The sequence below is a fragment of the Colletotrichum aenigma genome (assembly GCF_013390185.1).
Source record: "Colletotrichum aenigma strain Cg56 chromosome Unknown KSG_Cg56_contig05, whole genome shotgun sequence".
Lineage (NCBI taxonomy): Eukaryota > Fungi > Ascomycota > Sordariomycetes > Glomerellales > Glomerellaceae > Colletotrichum > Colletotrichum aenigma.
The window spans coordinates 887,881-905,493 of record NW_023500911.1 but is presented as its reverse complement, the minus strand read 5'-3'; the positions used below and the strand labels follow the sequence as shown (position 1 = coordinate 905,493).

The 17,613-nt window shown below is 55.8% G+C and overlaps 5 protein-coding genes across 5 annotated transcripts; 2 read left to right on the top strand and 3 right to left on the bottom strand.

The window, feature by feature from the left end:
• Nucleotides 1-2,785: 2,785 nt before the first annotated feature.
• aurF-2 (Monooxygenase aurF) lies at nucleotides 2,786-4,706 on the bottom strand (the record flags this gene model as incomplete). Its single annotated transcript, XM_037323144.1, has 7 exons — nucleotides 2,786-3,784; nucleotides 3,841-3,910; nucleotides 3,963-4,245; nucleotides 4,302-4,332; nucleotides 4,394-4,422; nucleotides 4,479-4,610; nucleotides 4,673-4,706. 7 exons carry the CDS (start codon nucleotides 4,704-4,706, stop codon nucleotides 2,786-2,788), a joined length of 1,578 nt encoding a protein of 525 aa, XP_037178059.1.
• Nucleotides 4,707-6,256: 1,550 nt separating this feature from the next.
• Nucleotides 6,257-8,870, top strand: Pla2g4f (Cytosolic phospholipase A2 zeta; the record flags this gene model as incomplete). The annotated part of the gene is made up of 2 exons (XM_037323143.1): nucleotides 6,257-6,811; nucleotides 6,879-8,870. The coding sequence occupies 2 exons, from the start codon at nucleotides 6,257-6,259 to the stop codon at nucleotides 8,868-8,870; spliced, it is 2,547 nt and encodes an 848-aa protein (XP_037178057.1).
• A 471-nt stretch (nucleotides 8,871-9,341) lies between these two features.
• CGCA056_v007894 (54S ribosomal protein L3) lies at nucleotides 9,342-10,646 on the bottom strand (the record flags this gene model as incomplete). Its single annotated transcript, XM_037323142.1, has 1 exon — nucleotides 9,342-10,646. The coding sequence occupies one exon, from the start codon at nucleotides 10,644-10,646 to the stop codon at nucleotides 9,342-9,344; it is 1,305 nt and encodes a 434-aa protein (XP_037177773.1).
• A 509-nt stretch (nucleotides 10,647-11,155) lies between these two features.
• Nucleotides 11,156-11,682, top strand: CGCA056_v007893 (uncharacterized protein; the record flags this gene model as incomplete). Its single annotated transcript, XM_037323141.1, has 4 exons — nucleotides 11,156-11,158; nucleotides 11,217-11,236; nucleotides 11,346-11,528; nucleotides 11,592-11,682. 4 exons carry the CDS (start codon nucleotides 11,156-11,158, stop codon nucleotides 11,680-11,682), a joined length of 297 nt encoding a protein of 98 aa, XP_037178056.1.
• Nucleotides 11,683-14,081: 2,399 nt separating this feature from the next.
• On the bottom strand, nucleotides 14,082-16,215 carry CGCA056_v007892 (uncharacterized protein; the record flags this gene model as incomplete). Its single annotated transcript, XM_037323140.1, has 2 exons — nucleotides 14,082-14,639; nucleotides 14,692-16,215. 2 exons carry the CDS (start codon nucleotides 16,213-16,215, stop codon nucleotides 14,082-14,084), a joined length of 2,082 nt encoding a protein of 693 aa, XP_037177772.1.
• Between the last annotated feature and the right edge of the window lie 1,398 nt (nucleotides 16,216-17,613).

Here is a 17,613-nt window from a genome sequence, read left to right as displayed (position 1 = left end):
TAATCTAATCCTGCTCTGGATTCGTACACGGCATGGCCTTACCAGCATGTCTGCTCCACTCTCATAGTGTTTGCCGGCAATGGGGGCCAACGGAAGAAACAATCTGGGGCGTTTGGGCAGCCTAGGCTTTAGCCTCCCTCTACGGACGACGTACGGATACCCAACAATTCAATTCGCAGGTGTCCGTGATGGCTTGCGACAATGACAGGTGAACCGTCAGTGTGAAACGACACGCACCGGTTGAGTTTTTCAGAGCCGCCTTCTGTGCTATGTCCCATGTGCATTGGTGGCCGATGTGCATAAAGTCCTTGCCTTTAAGGTACTGTCAACAATGCGAGCAAGCTGCAAACTTACGTATTCGGGCTTTGGGAATGGGACGAAAATGAGACGGCCCAGCTGCTGGCTAACTCTGCTGTACTCTTTGACGAATGCCTCTGGCCGCCGCCATTACTGAATCCCACTGCCCACCTGCCTACCTTGAGTGCCTCTGGAAGTTAAGTCGCCTCAATGTTAGTAAGGCAGGTAGCATGTTCTGCTGGCGTGTGGCAGCAGACGCGCTCTGATTAGGCGTTCGTGAGTGTGGCGTCTGGTCGCATTGAGAGCCAGGAAAGCATCAAAACCGACCACCAATTTCCACGTCTCAACCATAATCCATGGGACGAAGAAACAGGGACACCAGCACCTGCGCCAGGGCCACCGTGGATTCACATTATGGATACCCAACTGAGAGTGAACTGTGGACTCACTTTAAAGTGACATAGTGTATTAAAGTGTACTTTTTAGAAACTCTACTAGTACGCAGGCTACCCTTATAGCTACCCCCTTTCCCTCTTTACTTCTCTTTTTTTATTTTTAGTAATTAAAAAGGACTATAACTATTACTATAATTATTTCGTTTATATAATCCTTATATTATAAAATTTCCTCTAACTTATTAATATCCTCTTTAAGCTTTTTATTATTAAGTTTCTATAGGTTTTTATTTATTGATATATCTACTAAAACTATAAATAGATATATTCTATATTTAATTTATTATTTTGTAGATATAGAAAATATATAGTAATCTATAGGATATAGATAAAATATTTATAGTAGTTTTTATAACTATTTTAGTTATAATATTAAGGAAAATATAATTAGTAAACTATTTAAACTTATATTTTTTTAGATAAATTTTATTTTATTTTATTTAGTTATGAGTTATTTTATAATTAGTATTTTAGTTAATATAAGTTTAAATATAATAAATTAATTCTATTAAGAATAAATAATAAATAAATAAAAAATCTATATTCTTCTTTTTATATTATCTTATATAGTAAATTATTTATAAGCTATTAAAATTATTAATAATACTTCTATAAACCTAGATTGAAGCTTTCTTAGTTGTTATAAATAGTATTATAATATTTAGTATGTATATGTTAAAGTATAAATAGAATTTTTATAATATAGCGTAAACCTCTATAAATTGGATGTGGCTGGGCTCAAAAGGTGGAAGAGTGAACTGTGGACATGGGACGCACCTGTGGACTGAGGTCCACGGTGCAATTGAGATTCTGCTCGGGTGGAATGGAGACGCGGGAAATGGGAAAACGTCGGCCGTCGGTCACAAGTCACCATCATCTGCAGATATTCTGCTCTTTTTCGACCCGTCAACCGTCAACCCCATGCCCGCCAATGCCTTCAAGTTCCTCGCACAATTTTTTGACAAATTACCCGTCGTCTCAATGCGCCTCAGGCAGCCGCCCCAACACGAAGGGGACCTCTTTGGCATCGCGGGACGTACCTTTAAGCGAGAGCCGGCTCCCGGTCGGCGGTGGAACCGGCTCCAGCTAGGCAGGAACGGGAAAATGTTGGTCCCGATGCACAAGCCACTTCCTGACACCGACCTGCAAGCTCAACCCCGGCTCCATTGGCTCCTCTGATAACCTGCAAGCTTCATTCACATCAGGTCTTCACACCCCTTCATCTGCTTGGCCACTTTTACTTGCAGGAAACCCCCGTGTGCCTGCAGGAGCAGTCCCTGGATCACGACCACACCAACAGAAGCCCTTCCGCCAGCTGCCAGGCCAGCCAACAAGCCAGCCCAGTCAAGCCTGCCTCTGCTTCCCATCGGGACTTGCCAGTCAGTCGTGTCTCCAAAAAATACCAACACAGCACACGACGTCTGCCGAAGACTGATCCCCGCCGCTAGCTGCACAGAACGGCTCCCCAGTGCACCGATGCGCAGCCACTGCTAGCCATCCACATCATGGCCTTACACACCTATCACGCTGCCCATACGAAGGAAGTGCAATCGTTGACACTTGCATGTGCGAGGTAGTGCTGGCGGCGACGTTTCCCTGTTTCTCGCTACGGGAATGCTCCTCCATATCACCAAATGGCGTGTCATTGGCCCAGCGGATCCTACGTCTCGAGACGATAGTGGCTGCTTCGTCTATGATTTGCGTACTCACGCAAGTATACAAGTACATCGGTCCAGATGGTCCTGCAATCGCAAGTCGACAGACCAGACTGCAGGATCAAGCCAGATAAGAAACCTGATGCAGGTCTGGCAGCCCGCTTTGCCGTGTCTCGGGTCTCACTGTCTCGCCCAAACACCTTGCGTCCGTTTCGTCAGCCCGTCGACTGCATTGGCGCAGACCTGCCCGCGACAGACAAGCAAACACGACCCCAAAAAAAATCAAGATATCTATTTGGTTGGTTGGCACGCTCGCAAACACCAATCAATTCCGCGCCATTTTGTTTCGCCCTGGCAAGCCGTTCTTTCAACTCTCGATCAAGCCATCTTTTTCTTCTCTTTCTTTGGAAACATCTTGTCTCTATCCTCGTTGACTTTGATGATGGCCTCCCTTGCTCCCGGCCACGTCTTCCGCTTGCCCGTCTCGAAGAGGCGGTAGATGTGCGGCGAATAAGCCCCCCACGCTACTAGGCGGTAGAACTCCCGGTCCTGCCACCAGAACTGCCACCCTTTCCAACCCCAGCCCAGGTACTCGCACATACCGGTGCCTGCCATCTCGTGGACGAATCTGAACCACGGATACTGCTGGCCAGACCCGAGGGGCGCTCCGGCAAAGGCTCGAAACCTTTTCCAAGTCCACTTTTGATACGCTGCGGTGCTGCGGCGCATCTCCGCCTTGGACGGCAACGACGAGTTGCCCGCCCATACCTGTGCGATAGCCATGGCCTGGAGCTCGCGATATGATGCCGCATTGTCGCCGACAGTGCAGTAGCTCACGCAAGCGAGAGAATCCGGGTAGTCGATGGCAAATATGTTTTGGTACAAATTCGGGAGGGGCGGGGCCTTCGCATCCGGGGCCGGGGTGTGGGACAGATCCGGCAGAAGTGAGAAATCCGGCCGGTACCCGGTAGCCGCGACGATGACGTCCACATCCTCGATGATCCTCCCGTCGTCCAGCTGGACGGACTTCGGTCCCACGATGCGCGTCACCCCCCGAACCGACTCGGCACGGCCTTCTCGGAGACGCGAGAATAGATCATCGTTGACCACGATGACGCTTAGGCTGAGTTTCAGACTGGGCGACGGCTCGAACCCCCAGCCTGGATCCTGTTCCCCGAGGATCATGGAATTCTTCTTGATGACAGACTCGGTAAGGAGGCTGAACACGCCCGGGAGGAAGTGCTCCAACCAGTGACCGAAACGAGAAGTACGCCACGACATCACAGCATCTAGAGGGCCGTCTTGATTCATGCGAGGAATTATTTTCGCACCTCGTCTGTGTGACAGATATACTTTCGAGGCGTAGTCTGCGAGTTCCTGGTAATCGCATTAAACAAGTGAAGTCGAATCAGCTGACCGTGGCGCACACTCACCACGACGGTGTCACAAGCAGTATTTCCAATGCCCATCACGACCACATTCTTGTCTTTGAGCCCCTCTGGCCTGTTCGTGATATTAGCCAGTTTCCGGCACATTTCAACCTGGGCCTACTTACCCTTTGTAGGCTTGAGAGTGCATGAATTTCCCCTCGAACTGTTCCAGATTCTCAATCACTGGATGTACCGGCGTTGTCTCCGACCCACTAGCAAGCACAACTCTGTCAAACGGCCGCGGCGTCGCTTCGCCTTTGATGTGCACCACCCACTTGCCTTTCTCCTGGTCCCTCCGGATCACGTCTACATCCGCGTTGAACACGATGTTATCGTAAAGCTCAAAGTGTTTGGCGTACATCTTGTAGTAATCAGACCATTCCTGCGCCGAGATGTGGGTAGGGTAGTCTATGCCGCTGCATCAGCTTCCGGGAGGCAGAACTGTTCAAGACGAATGCACTTACGATCAGGAAACGGAAAGTCGGACATGTACGACTGGATGCCTTCATTAGCTGCGCGTCAATGCCAGGATGTGTTTTCTTTCTTCTGCACTGACTATGAATTTGCTAATCTGCGACTTTGTCCCTGGACACGGTCAGCTTGATCGGCCTTGACATGTTGGAATTGTGGCCTGCACTTACACGCCATCGCCGAGGTGACGGACGGGTCGTCCGAGAACGTCCACAAGCCGCCCACATCAGACCGCTTCTCGAACAGCGTCACGTCGAAGCCGACCTCGCGAAGCTCTTTCAGGGCCGAAAGACCTCCCGGTCCTGTTTGGCTCGGATATCAGTCCGGGCACGAGTCTTCTTTCCGGCTGGGGAGGACCACGCACCTGCGCCGATGACGGCAACCGTTCCTCGGGACATGGTGAACTTGGAGTATCCCCACAGACGTTTTGATTCAGGGAACAGATTTATGTTGTTGCTGTCGGATATGAATGCAATTCCAACTGCAGCGTTGAAATAAAAGAAGGCTCGTCGTCGGGGGATTTTAAGTATAAGCGTCAGCACTCGGTGTGGCGAGTTGGGCTGGTGGGCGGCTCCCGAGACTAGCTCATCCCGGGTATCTGGATAGGCACCGCCGTCGCTGAATTCAATGAAGTGAGGCTGCACACGCCGGAATCCGAGAGCAAAAAAATTGAACAGAGTTGGACTGTCAGCCCATGGGTAGGCATAAGTAGAAAAAGCTTCGACGAGTGTTTGGGTGAGAGCATCCGAGAGCGGGGTTGAAATCCAGGGCTATCGTAGAGTTCTGACGCCTCCAACGTTACACGGCATATCCAACACGCTTCTTACTCATCTAGTCGCATCTGATTCTCGTCGCCAGAATTGAGTGCTTGATGTTGATATTTAAGCTCCGGCTACTTACAAACGCAGAAGTTAATCCCGCGGCGGCAACATTACCTGTAAATGGAAGCCTAGAAGCTACGTGAATGCGATAAAAGAGCTATGGGCTTCAGAGTATCCAGTTGAACTTCTATAATTCAGCTACAATTCCGAGACTCGCCTTTTGAGCCGGTGAGAAGCTTGGGTCCGGTTCGTCCGATGAAGCAGATCGCCAGTTGGGCCACAGCTAAGATGGCAGCTCTTTGACATCCCGACTTGGCCCACGGTTAGGCCTTGGTTGACACACATAACAGAAGTCCTCTTGTTCTCCCCTATGATCACTTGCAAAGTCATCTGCAGATTCTGCGTGCTTCTACTGCATGGTAGACTCAGACACGCAGCGCGCCGTGACGATGACAGTTGAGGCCCGTCATCGTCACATGGCAGAAGGCGACAGAGGGTCGGGCGACAGGTCGCAGGCTCCACAAGCTGGGCCACAGCGGTGCGCAGCGGACGTTCAGGTCCACCAATGTAATTGGCGAATCAAGCCTTCCGGAGCATTCTCAACGGACGGTGGAGATTTCCCTGTCATAGCGCGAGACTTGTGCTGCACACGACGGAGTCCCGGCGCGCATAGGTATCGTCTTAATCCCATCCGATCAACAGGTCCGCACCTTCAAACCCCCTTGCCTGTCCTTGCTTGCTTCTGATCCACCGATTTCAATCATGCCTCAATGATGTCAACAGCAGACCAGGGTCAGCAGAGAAGTTGTTGAGTTCACAGCCTCGCGCCTCGTCGCTGGCCGCGCGCCTTTCTCCAAAGGGTTTTTTCATAATTCTCTCAGTGCGAGGGAGTCTCCAAGAACAAAACTCTTGATACCAAAGAAAACAATGAAAATCCCGCCGCAGCCGTAGAGCCCATTTCTACAGCTCTGGTATTGAACCAGCACGACACTCTCAACACCACACTAATCTTTTACCCCCCGCGCCTGGTTGCTGATCTCCAACCAACACCCACGACCGCCAGGGCCCGTCCGGCCAGTCATGTTCCAGACCTCCAGCCTCAACCCGACGAACCCAAGATCGCCAAGATGAGGTTATTCACAGCGTATTCCCGCCAACACGCCGCCGCCCTGCTCCTCCGCCGCGCACCCGCAGCGCCATCGGCGGCCGGCAAGATGAGGAGCTTTCACCACGTTACCCTCGGCCGCATCAGGACACATGGCCTCCTCCCCCGCCGGAGGCCCACGCTGCAGTCGCGACAGTCGCAGCACGGCTTCTTCACGGCCAGCGACAAGGGCCCCGAGGGATCCGGCAGCAACAGCAACAACGGCAAGAAAAAGGCAGCTACCACCTCTCTCCCCGTCGCCGTGCTCACCGGCGGGCTTTTTGTTTGGTGGCTGTACCCGTCTGACGACTTTCAGCGCCTATCGATCGCGCCGACGGACCAGCAGAGCGCCGCCCCGCGCGGCGGCGCGCCGGAGCAGAGGAAGGCGAACGAGACGGCGTGGTACAACTTTGCGCTCAAGTTTGAGAACCTGTCCGATGCCACCGACGTCGAGTGGACCGCCGACAAGATTGTCGGGTTCATCCTCCCGGAATGGTCCAAGGGAGTCCCCGGCTATATCCGGAAACTCCAGAGAGAGGTGAGTTATCGCCGCCAGTGAGCTGGTCTGGGTTTCGAGTTGGGAAGAATGCTGATTGATACCCAAGCTATCCATGTCACCCGGATCTCTGGCCGATGAGATTTGGCAAGAAGCTCATGACCCCTTCATCAACCCCGAGGTGCAGTACAGCGCCCGGGTGAGAGTATCCAACGACCTCTGCGATGAGGAAAAGGAGTTTCTGTCGAGGAGAAAGAGGGTCACGACAATGGCCCTGGCCAAGTATCTTGACATTGACGAGAAGGACGTCCACCCCGAAGACGTCCCCACTATCGCCATGTGCGGCTCAGGCGGGGGGTTGAGAGCCCTCGTCGCCGGCACGGGGTCTATGCTTGCCGCCGACGAGGACGGACTCTTCGACTGCGTTACTTACACCTCTGGTGTCAGCGGCTCATGCTGGCTACAGACGCTGTACCACTCGTCCATCTCGCATGGCAGCCTCGGCCGCGTCCTGCAACATCTGAAGGCCCGGGCGGGCATCCACATCGCCTACCCGCCAGTAGCCTTCCAGACTCTCCTTTCTGCGCCGACGAGCAAGTATCTCCTCAGCGGCATGGTCGAGAAGCTAAAGGGCGATCCGAACGCCGACTTTGGCCTCGTCGACGTTTACGGCTTGCTGTTGGCGGCAAGGTACCTCGTCCCCAGGGGCGACCTCGAAGTGAACGACCGGGACTTCAAGCTCTCCAACCAGAGGGAGTACATCAAGTACGGGCAGAACCCGCTGCCCATCTACACGGCCGTCCGCCACGAGATCCCGGACGTCGACGTGGACGGCGCCGTTGGCGTCCCCGCCACCTCGGAGGCAGCCAAGGAGGTCGCCAAGAAGGAGGCCTGGTTCCAGTGGTTCGAGATCACGCCCTACGAGTTCTTCTGCGAGGAGTTCTCCGCCGGCATCCCCACCTGGGCCATGGGTCGCCGCTTCGACAACGGCGTCGACGTGCCCCCCGAGGAGGGCTTCCACCTGCCCGAGACCCGCATGCCCTTCCTCCTCGGCGTCTTCGGCAGCGCCTTCTGCGCGACCCTCAGCCACTACTACCACGAGATCAGGCCCCTCGTCCAGAGCCTCACCGGTTTCGGCACCCTCGACGAGATGATCTACGGCTACAACGAGGACCTGAGCAAGGTCCACCCCATCGACCCCGGCACGGTCGCCAACTTCGCCTACGGCATGGAGGGTAAGCTGCCCAAGACCGCGCCCAAGAGCATCTTCGGCACCGAGTACATCCAGCTCATGGACGCCGGCATGTCCAACAACCTCCCCATCTACCCGCTCCTCCGCCCCGGCCGCGACGTCGACGTCCTCGTCGCCTTCGACGCCTCCGCCGACATCAAGACGGACAACTGGCTCGCCGTCGCCGACGGCTACGCCCGCCAGCGCGGCATCAAGGGCTGGCCCGTCGGCGTCGGCTGGCCGAAGGCAGGCGAGTCCCCCAAGCAGGTCGACGACGAGCTCAAGAAGGCCGAGGCCGCCTCCTCCACCGAGGCGGACCGCAAGCTCCACGACGCCCAGCAGCACCAGATCGACCACCAGGCCGAGCACCCACACTCGACGCCGGACGAGGACACCGCCAAAGGCCAGGCCGCCAAGTTCACCCCGGGCGACCAGGAGTCCGGCGAGCTGGGCTACTGCACCGTCTGGGTCGGCACCACGCAGGAACGCTCCTCGCAGCCGCCGCCGCCGTCCAAGGCCATCGACGAGCGCTCCTCGTGGCAGCTGATGGAGCCCGACGCCGGCATCGCCATCGTCTACCTGCCCTTCCTGGCCAACCCCAAGGTCCCGGGCATCAACCCGGGCACGACGGACTACCTCAGCACGTGGAACTTTGTCTACACGCCCGAGCAGATCGACAACGTCGTCGCGCTGGCGCGGGCCAACTACGCCGAGGGGCGGGAGCAGATCCGCGGCACGGTAAGGGCGGTCTACGAGCGTAAGAGGAAGCTTAGGCTGGAGCGGGAGGAGAAGGCGAAGAAGGACAGATATAGGAGGCTGGTGCAGAGGGGCATGGCGCACAAGTTGGGAGAGGGCGATCAGTTCAGTTGAGCAGCTTCGCCACTGGAGTTTTTGGTAAAGGGGGAGAGTTGATACCCGGGGAAAAGAGAGGGAGACTTGTGATAAGGGGTGTACGTCGTTTGTAATATTGTCAGAATAGCCAGCTGTCTTAATGATCAGATTCACCTACTCTTCCAGCTCTTTGCGTCTCGTCTACTTCTGTGTGTTCACCTCTTCAACATCTTCAATCTGTGCAGTCTTGACTCAAAAGTCGCCCCGCTTCGAAGAGTGTGTCATTGTTTTTACAGATCTATTCATCTTACAGAGACATGCGTAACCTTTTTTTCCACATGTCCTTGTTCAAAAATGTACACTGCCAGACGGCATTCGGTGTCCCGGTCATCACCCATCCGCCCCGCCAAGGCAGTCCTTCTCATCCTTCGTCCTCGCCCCATGGGCAATTACACATGATGCTTTTCGTCTACCGCTTCTCCCCCCCACACCCACCCTCTCTTCCTCTCTCTAAATGATCTCACCCATGTCAATATGCACAGGCTGCCACGGCTTCGCCCCCTCGACGAGCATATCACTCGGCACCCGCACGTTGTTGCCGGGGCTGTAAAGGTACCACGCCTTGAGCGCGTTCATGGACGCCTGCAGCCGCGCGTTGGTCAGGCTAGCGCCCGCCCCCTCGCCGAGCTTGTCACGGCCGCTGTAGATGCCGACAACATACACGGGCGTCCTGCTCAGGCGGCCCGTCTCGCTCTCGAGGCGCGCAACGGGCGGCTCGAAGCCCTCGCGCGCGCACAGCATCGCCAGCTCCCGCGTCGGCAGCTTGAAGCTGAAGAGCCGCTCGAGGTCGACCTTGCGGCTGAGCACGTGGGCGTCGACGAAGGAGCGCACGGCGTCGCGGCCGCAGTGCGCGTAGATGGCGCCCGTGACGGCCCGCACGAACGCCGCGTGCGCGTTGTTGCGGATGCGCATCCACCGCTCGCGGACGATGGCCGGGTCCTCGAGGAACTCCTCGGGGCTGCTCGACTTGGGCTCCTTCGGGGCCTCCGCCCGCTTGGTGTGCACGGTGTCGCCGAACTCGTCGTCGAGGACGACACGCGAGGACACGCCGCGGCGCCACTTGAACTTGTCAAGGTGGTGGGCCTCCTTACGCTCGTAGCCCCAGGCGCCCGTGATGCCGACGGTGGGGAGTTCCTGGGACCACTGCAGCAGGCCCGGGTCGACCTCGTCGCCCGGGTGGATGGTGTTCTCGACGCCCCAGCCGTGGGCGATGCGGTAGAGCGAGTCGGAGCCTGCGTAGGCGCGCATGGCCTCGAAGAGGATGGTCATGGGTAGGCGGGGGTATTGGCAGACGAGACGCTCGGAGGTGTGGTAGTTGATGAGGGAGGCGCCGACGACGGCGAGGTTGACGTTGTTGAAGTTGGGGCTCGGGTCGGCCGAGGGGTCGACGAGGCAGCGGGCGAGGGTCTGCAGCGGTACCTTCTCGGGGAGGGAGAGACGGGCGTGGAGAGCGGCGAGCTTGGCCGAGGAGAGGGCCTTCTCGGGGAGTGGTGACGGGAAGGACAGCGGCTTGAGCTCCTGTTCGGGCGCTTCCTCAGGCGCTTCCTCGGGGACTTCTACTTCTTTTTCTTCTTCCGTGGCGGAGGGTCGTGTCCACGAGAATAGTGACCTTGCACCGCAGGTGCTGCTGCGGGCATTGTGGACGAGTTGCTGTGAGCTTCTAACAGAGATTGGCGTCAAGGACGGCGAGGCGTGTGTCCTGGCCTGGGCGTTGAGCAGCTGCCCGGTGCATCTTGATATCCTTAACCTCTTCATCGGGGAGTCGTTTTTTGGTGGGGAGAAGAGTTTTGCTGGTCGTTAACGGGACAAAAGAAAGGGAAAGTCGAGCAGTGTTTCGATCAATGTCGAACTCGGTGATGCGGAGGCCGAGCAATTGGGATTGCTGGGTGTCGATGGAGGGGGGTTCCGCACAGAGTAAAAGTTCCACGTCCCTTCGTTCGCAGCGCCGGTCTCCCGTCACGAAAAAGTTTCTAGACGTCTAATTGACTGGAGTCGTGTGAGCTCTATTCCCCCCCAATGCCAGGGTGAACCGTGCACGAGCCACGCAGTCGCCTTCACCTGAGCCCGTTGTGTAGCCCGGAACATCTGGTGTCCGAATCTCCGGGCGGTGCGAGCTCCACCGTGGAGGAACGGTCGAATAGCGTACCGCAGATTACAACGTCAAGTGCCCGGCTGTGTCGAAAAGCTACCAAACCTGTCGAGGCGGGAAAGCGATTGCCATCACCAGAACCACCCCAACCTCTTCTCGTTGAAAAGCAGTCAAGATGGTAAGATTGAACCCTCATCTGATTGATCCTGACGCGCCAATTGCTAACTGCTGCACAGGGAGGCGGTCCCAAAGTTCCGTGAGTTATACCCCTCGAAAACCACAACCCACCTACGAACCGCGACCGACCGGAACCCCCCATCGAAATCGAAGCGAACCTTTTGTCTGACATCTTGCGATTTTAAAAGTTACCCTAAGCACGTCTGGTCGCCGGCCGGTGGCTGGTACGCGCAGCCCGCGAACTGGAAGCTGAACACCGCCATCATCGGCACCGTCATGCTCGGCACCGTTGCCGTTATCTGGAGGATCAGCGCCGAGAAGGAGGTGCGCTACGTTATGCCTCGGGAGAACAGCTTCTTCCCCAGCAGATAGTACGTCATTCGGCCATGGCACACGAGCAGTCGGGGATCACGGACTAACAACTGGTGACACAGCTGGTCGAAGCAATTGATCGAGTACGACAGAGAACAGGCCGCGAAGAAGGAGAAGGAGTCGGCGCAGTCACAAGCTATCCAGAACTCATAAGCGAGATGGGTGGGGAAAAATTGTACTTGTAAATATGGTACTCAACGAATTGAGGGCCGTGTAATTGCGGCGATTGCGAACAATGGATGCTACGGGAAGACCTTGTGTTATCGACGAACTCATCGACCAGGTTTTTCCGTACGGAACGCACCTGTAAAAAAAGAAGGGAGACAAGGGCGCAGCTCGGTCCTTTCATACGTGTACACCGACATCCCCTGCGGCTGTGCTGTAGCGTGTTCCGCCGAGTCCTACATGGACGTCCAATCTAACCTTCAGCAGTGGCCAGATCGTGTTGGCTGAGATGCTGATATTTTAGAAGGAGAATCGGGTGTTTGGTGTGTCCTGTCATGACATTCTACGGTCTGGCCATTTGAGATTACCGGTGAAAGTGCGTCTAGATCACATGCTCATACTGAGCTTGTCCAGGGCGTCACACGAGATCTGGCTGATAACGACTTGACGACAATGATAAGAGAAAGATTCGGTCGCTCGCATCATGTCCACCGAGTTGGGCTTTCACCATCTCTGCTCCGGTTGAGGGAGGAGACACAAATGAAGCCTTGCTGAAGAGCAGACACCACTGGCCATGATCGACCTCTTGTCAATGCACGCACATCATCAGGGCTGCAAATGCGACACAGCCTGGATGGACAAGAGGTCAGAAGTCACGCAATCCCATTTTTTGGTTCCTTTGACCGTTCTAGGCGGTACCTGCCAGCTGGAGTCATAAACCTTCAGCTAACCGCGACAACACACTAATGTCCATTGTGGTTGCCACAGACCAACTGCGGTGTTGCGATCTAGCTGGCCAGTCTCTGGGTTTTTGACAGTCGTCAAAAGAGTAAGATCATAGGTAGCGATGGCTGTGGAACGTCTCGTTTTGGCGCTGACTCATCGGCCTTCTATAGAGCTTGGTAAACGGAATAGAGCTTCCATTGCTAAATGGCGAGTCTTGCTTGATCCCCTATGTGCCCTCCACCGTCGATATTGCAGTCCACACCGTGACATGGCTACACACCAAGACAAGACCAGGTTTTATCATCAGTGCGTAAAAGGCCATTTGACTGTTCCAAATGAGATGACAACAAACGGCCTTTGCAAAAATCCGATTAGGGTGCCCTGAGAATGAATGGCCACGAGTGCGAGCAACAGGTGCAGCCGAGGTCTTTTCGTTGTTACCTTGCCGGTTGTGTGTATGGAGTCCCATGTCTACTTCCCAGCCTTCTCCTCGTCGCTTGGAGTTTCTGGCCAACCCAAGTGTGGGTGACCTGGCGTATTTTGTTGTCTAGGCAGATGAGATCAAGTGAGAATATCAGTGCCTCAGCAATACCGACAGAGGGTAGTTAATAGCATGGAAGGGCGCTGTTCCAGCCCAGTTCAAGCAGTATCAGCCCAGCTGCTCGCGAAGTCACCGCGCAAGACCTTCGCACGAGTACTACATCAAGTTCACCCAACACCTACATTCTTCCCATGTACCGTAAGACTGTTTTGATCAACATTTCCTTGTGTCAGGAAGACTCTGCTCTTTCAGGGCCCTGTACAACCATCCTCGGCCTTGTACAATTAGATTCGACAAGTCACTTTGCGGCTCAAAGCATTTCAGAGTATGGCATCTCATTGTCTACCTATCTTGCTCGACACAAGAAGCAGCTCTAGCCCTAGTAAATCGAGGGAGGGAACATGTAACAACACGATTTCCCCCTCCATCCGCCCGCATCGCGGTGCGTTCAACCTGCCCCCCTCCCATGCCCCAGTGTCAAATTACACAAAGGCATCCAAAAAAGAAGGGGACCAACGCAGCCCGCGCATGGAAAATTCCACCCTAACAGTCGCCAGCTTGCGACGACCACCAGCCACCAGAGCTGCAAGAAAATCAAGAACGAGAAGGAGGTTTGAAAAAACAACAACAAAGAGTGGCGCAATATACATTAAGCACTAGGCGCTTCCTTTTCCCAGCACTCTTTTTTCGCCAGCATTCGCGGTCTGGCGTTGAATCGAGTCCGGGCACGGTATATGAATCGAAAGAAGTTTTTGATCGGGTGTCTGAAGGAGTGACAAGAAGTGTAAAGGAAAAGAAGTTGCGGGGCCCTGTCGTTGGGTGCTCGCAAAGGGTGTATCAAAAGTTTGTGTCGTAAGAGAGTGACTCGAAAGGTATAAAACAACGCGTTGGTGTCGTCTTTGTTCCCATCGTCGGATTCGTCGTGAGAGTCCGGTCGGGGAAGAAGAAAACAGAATCTTCCCAAGTTCTTTTTTGTTGATTCGCAGAAACGCCGTACTGTCCAGAATGCATAGCAGACCCCAGTCTATCGCCAAACGTGAAAGATGAATCCCCAGTCTTTGTGCCAAAAGACGTTATATACGCAGGGAATCAGTGTACATGAACGGTGCTTTTGTGGCACTTAGGCGGCTTGGCCAGGGGGAGGGGACTGGCTAGGGGGAGGAGGGGCTTGGCCAGGGACGGGCTTGCGGCCGACAGGGCCCATGGGAGGGCCAGGAGGGCCTGGGGGACCCATCCGGCTTGGCTGGGGAATCTTGCTAGGTCCCGGAGGGCTTTGCTTGCGGGCGTGTCCTCCCGGGCTCTGAGGTCTTTGTCCAGGAGGTCCTTGGAATCGGGGACCGGGCGACTGAGGGCGACCGCCAGGTCCCATTGGGCCGTTACCGGCCGGAGACTGGGGACGGCCACCGGCAGTTCTGGGGCGCGCAGGCGACTCGGGACGGGAGTAAGGGGGTCCGCCGTGGGGACCACCCTGGGGCGTCATCGGGCGCTGACCGGGAGGGTAGTTGGGACCAGGGCGGCGAGGAGGACCGTTGGGGCCGGGACCGCGAGGAGGGCCATTTGGGCCATTGGGACCAGGGCCACGGGGAGGTCCCTGAGGCCTAGGCTTGACCGGACGAGTAGACAAGCAGGTGCGCGGTACAACACCCTGCTGGGATCTATCCAAGCGAATGCAGAGCGCCTGAGAATGTGTTAGTGTGATTCTTGTAAAGCGGAATGTATTTGAAACTTACCCATCCATCATCGTACTCGTGCAAGAGACGCACAAGGCCGCCAGCTCTCAATTCCATCTCATCCTCGAGAGTAGGCTTGAAGTCAAGTTGGATGCGGTGAACAGTCGTGTTGGCAGGTCCACCAGCGGCGGCGATAGCAGCAGATCCAGTGGAGCCGCTGGACTGGTGACCAGGGCCAGCGGAGTTGGCGCTGAACTCGGTACCAGAAGGGCTGGCGGGGACGGTAGACAGGGGCGCGGGGGCGGGGATGGTAAGATCGAGGGCCTTGGGACCATCCTTGCGGGTGGAAGCCTTGCGAGTGAGGGCTCCGGCTGCGACTGCGCCACCGGCAACGGCGGCGGCACCGGCGGCGCCAGCAGCCATCGTGGCTCCGTTGATAGAACTGTTGGTGGGGGAAGGAGGCTCGCTGACGGCAGTACCAATGGGGACATCGGCGGCGACGGAAGGCAGGGGCTTCTCGTTGAGGCTCATGTTGCTTACGGACTCCTCCTTGATGGTGCCGTTGATTCTCTCAGCTCCAGATCCGAAGGGGTTGACGGGGTTTGCGTTCTGGCCAGCGACGGGTCTCTCCCAAGCACTCTGGCCAGGAGCGCGGGCGCCGAGAGCACCAGCGGCGGCGGCGGGAGCCATGTTTCCGTTGACGTTGCTCTGACGCTTGTCGGCGGGGTTCAAGTTGGGCAGGAATTGAGTGACGGGTCGGAGGCTGACGCGGGGAGCGCGGGTGTTGTTGCCGCTGGTGACAGCGGCGGCAGTTCCAAAGGCACCAGTCTTCTCATCCTCATCAGCCAGGCGCTGCTGCTCCAACTGCTTCTTGCGACGGTTGAAAAGGAAGAAGACGAGGAGGAAGACAACCAGAACACCAGCCAAAACGCCAATGGCAATACCAGCCTTTGCGGCACCACTAGGCTCACTGGCAGACTTGTCGCTGATGGCGGTAGAAGTTGCAGAAGCACTGGACACGGCGGTAATTTCGTTGGCGGTGGCTGCGGACCTGGTCGAGCGGGCAAGAGTGGGCGCGTCAGTCGCAATGGCCAGAGTCGAGGGGATGCTCTCGGTGACAGACTCCTCGATGGCGGAGGGGAGAGTGCTCGTGGCAGAGTCGCTTGTGGCAGTAGAGGACGAGGCATCGGGGGTCACGAGGATGGCGCCGCCGGCTCTTTGGATGGTAGTGCCCGAGTCGGCTGTGGTGGTAGTAGACTTGGAGCGGGTGGGAAGGGCAGAGGGCGCGACGATGAGCTTCGTAGACGAGGCGCTTGAGGCAGCGACGGCGCCGTCGGTGACGGTCTGGTAGATGGTACGAACAACAGTTGAACGACCTTGCCTGTTAGCCCGGCGCGTAGTAGTCGTGTCATCGTCATCGTCTTGACGCTTGATTTTGTCATTACCTCCGTTCTTGGTAGTGGTTTCACTGTCGTCATCATCGGAACCGAAAGGGTTCAAGTTCTTGAAACTGTTTCCAACATCGTTCCAGAAATCGGGATTGCGAGGCAGATGCCTGTGAGCAGCACGGTGGTGGTGAGCCATTGTGTGAAGCTGAGGTCGTGTCGTGGCCGCGTGGATCGAGGTCAAGTAATTCAATAGGCCCAGCCAGCAGTCGTCGTGATAAGAATGAAGGTGATGGAATGTTTCGGTAGTCGAATCGTGAATGTCGTGGTTCGTGGGTCAGAGGGGTATCTGAAATATCTCTGGGGAATACTGGCGTGGGCGGGAGAGGCTGATGATGGGTATGCTCTTAGGCGACGTGTGCCAGATGAATCGTGATCGTCAAAAGAATGAACGAGCTGTAAACAGGTCCAGCCAGGGAGTCGCGGTGCTCAGATCTGTCGTGGACGGGTTGTGAGAGAGAGTGTCTAGTTCTCGAAGATTTTTATTGTTGTGGTTTCGAGGACGTGGTGCCGTTTTGTGCGGTGTGGGCGATTTTGAGAACGAATGTAAAGCGGCGCTGGGCCGGGAAAGAGAGTAATGTGAGAGGTGGATGAGGGGAGAAAGGTTGAGGATCTCACTACCAGCTCACAGGCGATGCACAACACACACAAGAGTCAGTGTTAATGACAGTGAGTTGTCATCCAGACGAGACGGAAGACGTCGTGTGGAGGGAAAGAACGGATGAATCTGCACAGTCACTCTTTGCAAGCTGCAGGAGAAGACGACCCTGTTGGCGGTTGCGTCTGGCAGCGGCAGAGAGAACAGTCCCGGTGAGTGCAGTTCGGACGGGATGGGATGGGATGGGACGGACAGAAAGAAGAGGGACGAAAGTGGGAAAGGGCGCGAGAAGAAGGGGACGGGGAAGTCGAGGTTGCAGTCAGTGCATGCGCATCCTGGACGAGTGGACGAGGACCCAGGCAACGTTGGACGGAGAGACAAGGATGACAGCCCAATGTGAGTGGGAGCGAGTGCGTGTGTGCGTGTTGACGGGGGTGTCGGCGGGTGTGCCTGGTCGTGACTTTGGACGACGATCCCTGCGCGGCGAGTCGCCCATTGGCCGCGTTCCTGGCACTTGTTTCCCTCTTTTTTTCTGCCCACCTCACCTTCAGGCAGTTGCGACTTCCTGTCTTGCACTCAGCACTCAGTACTCAGGTTGGTTCCTGCCGCTGGCTCACCGATGGAAATGGGATGGCACTTGCAGGAAAGCGCGGCCGTGCGGTACGGCATGGCTTGTGTCGCCTGCAGTTTTTGCCGTGTTAGCGGCTTCTGGGGGTCGCAGTGGTCGTCGCTGGTGTCCCTTGGCGACGGAGGCCACTCTTTTGGATTTCTGCTAGGGGGCTCGGATCACATTTTGCACAATTCAACAATGGGAACAAACAAACAACTGCGGCTGCGTTAAAAAAAAAAAAAAAAAATGCAACGGCGCATTCAACGGCCATTCGACAATGCAACTGATCCGTGAAGCCACGCGCCGAGTCAGCGTTTCACCTTTGGGCT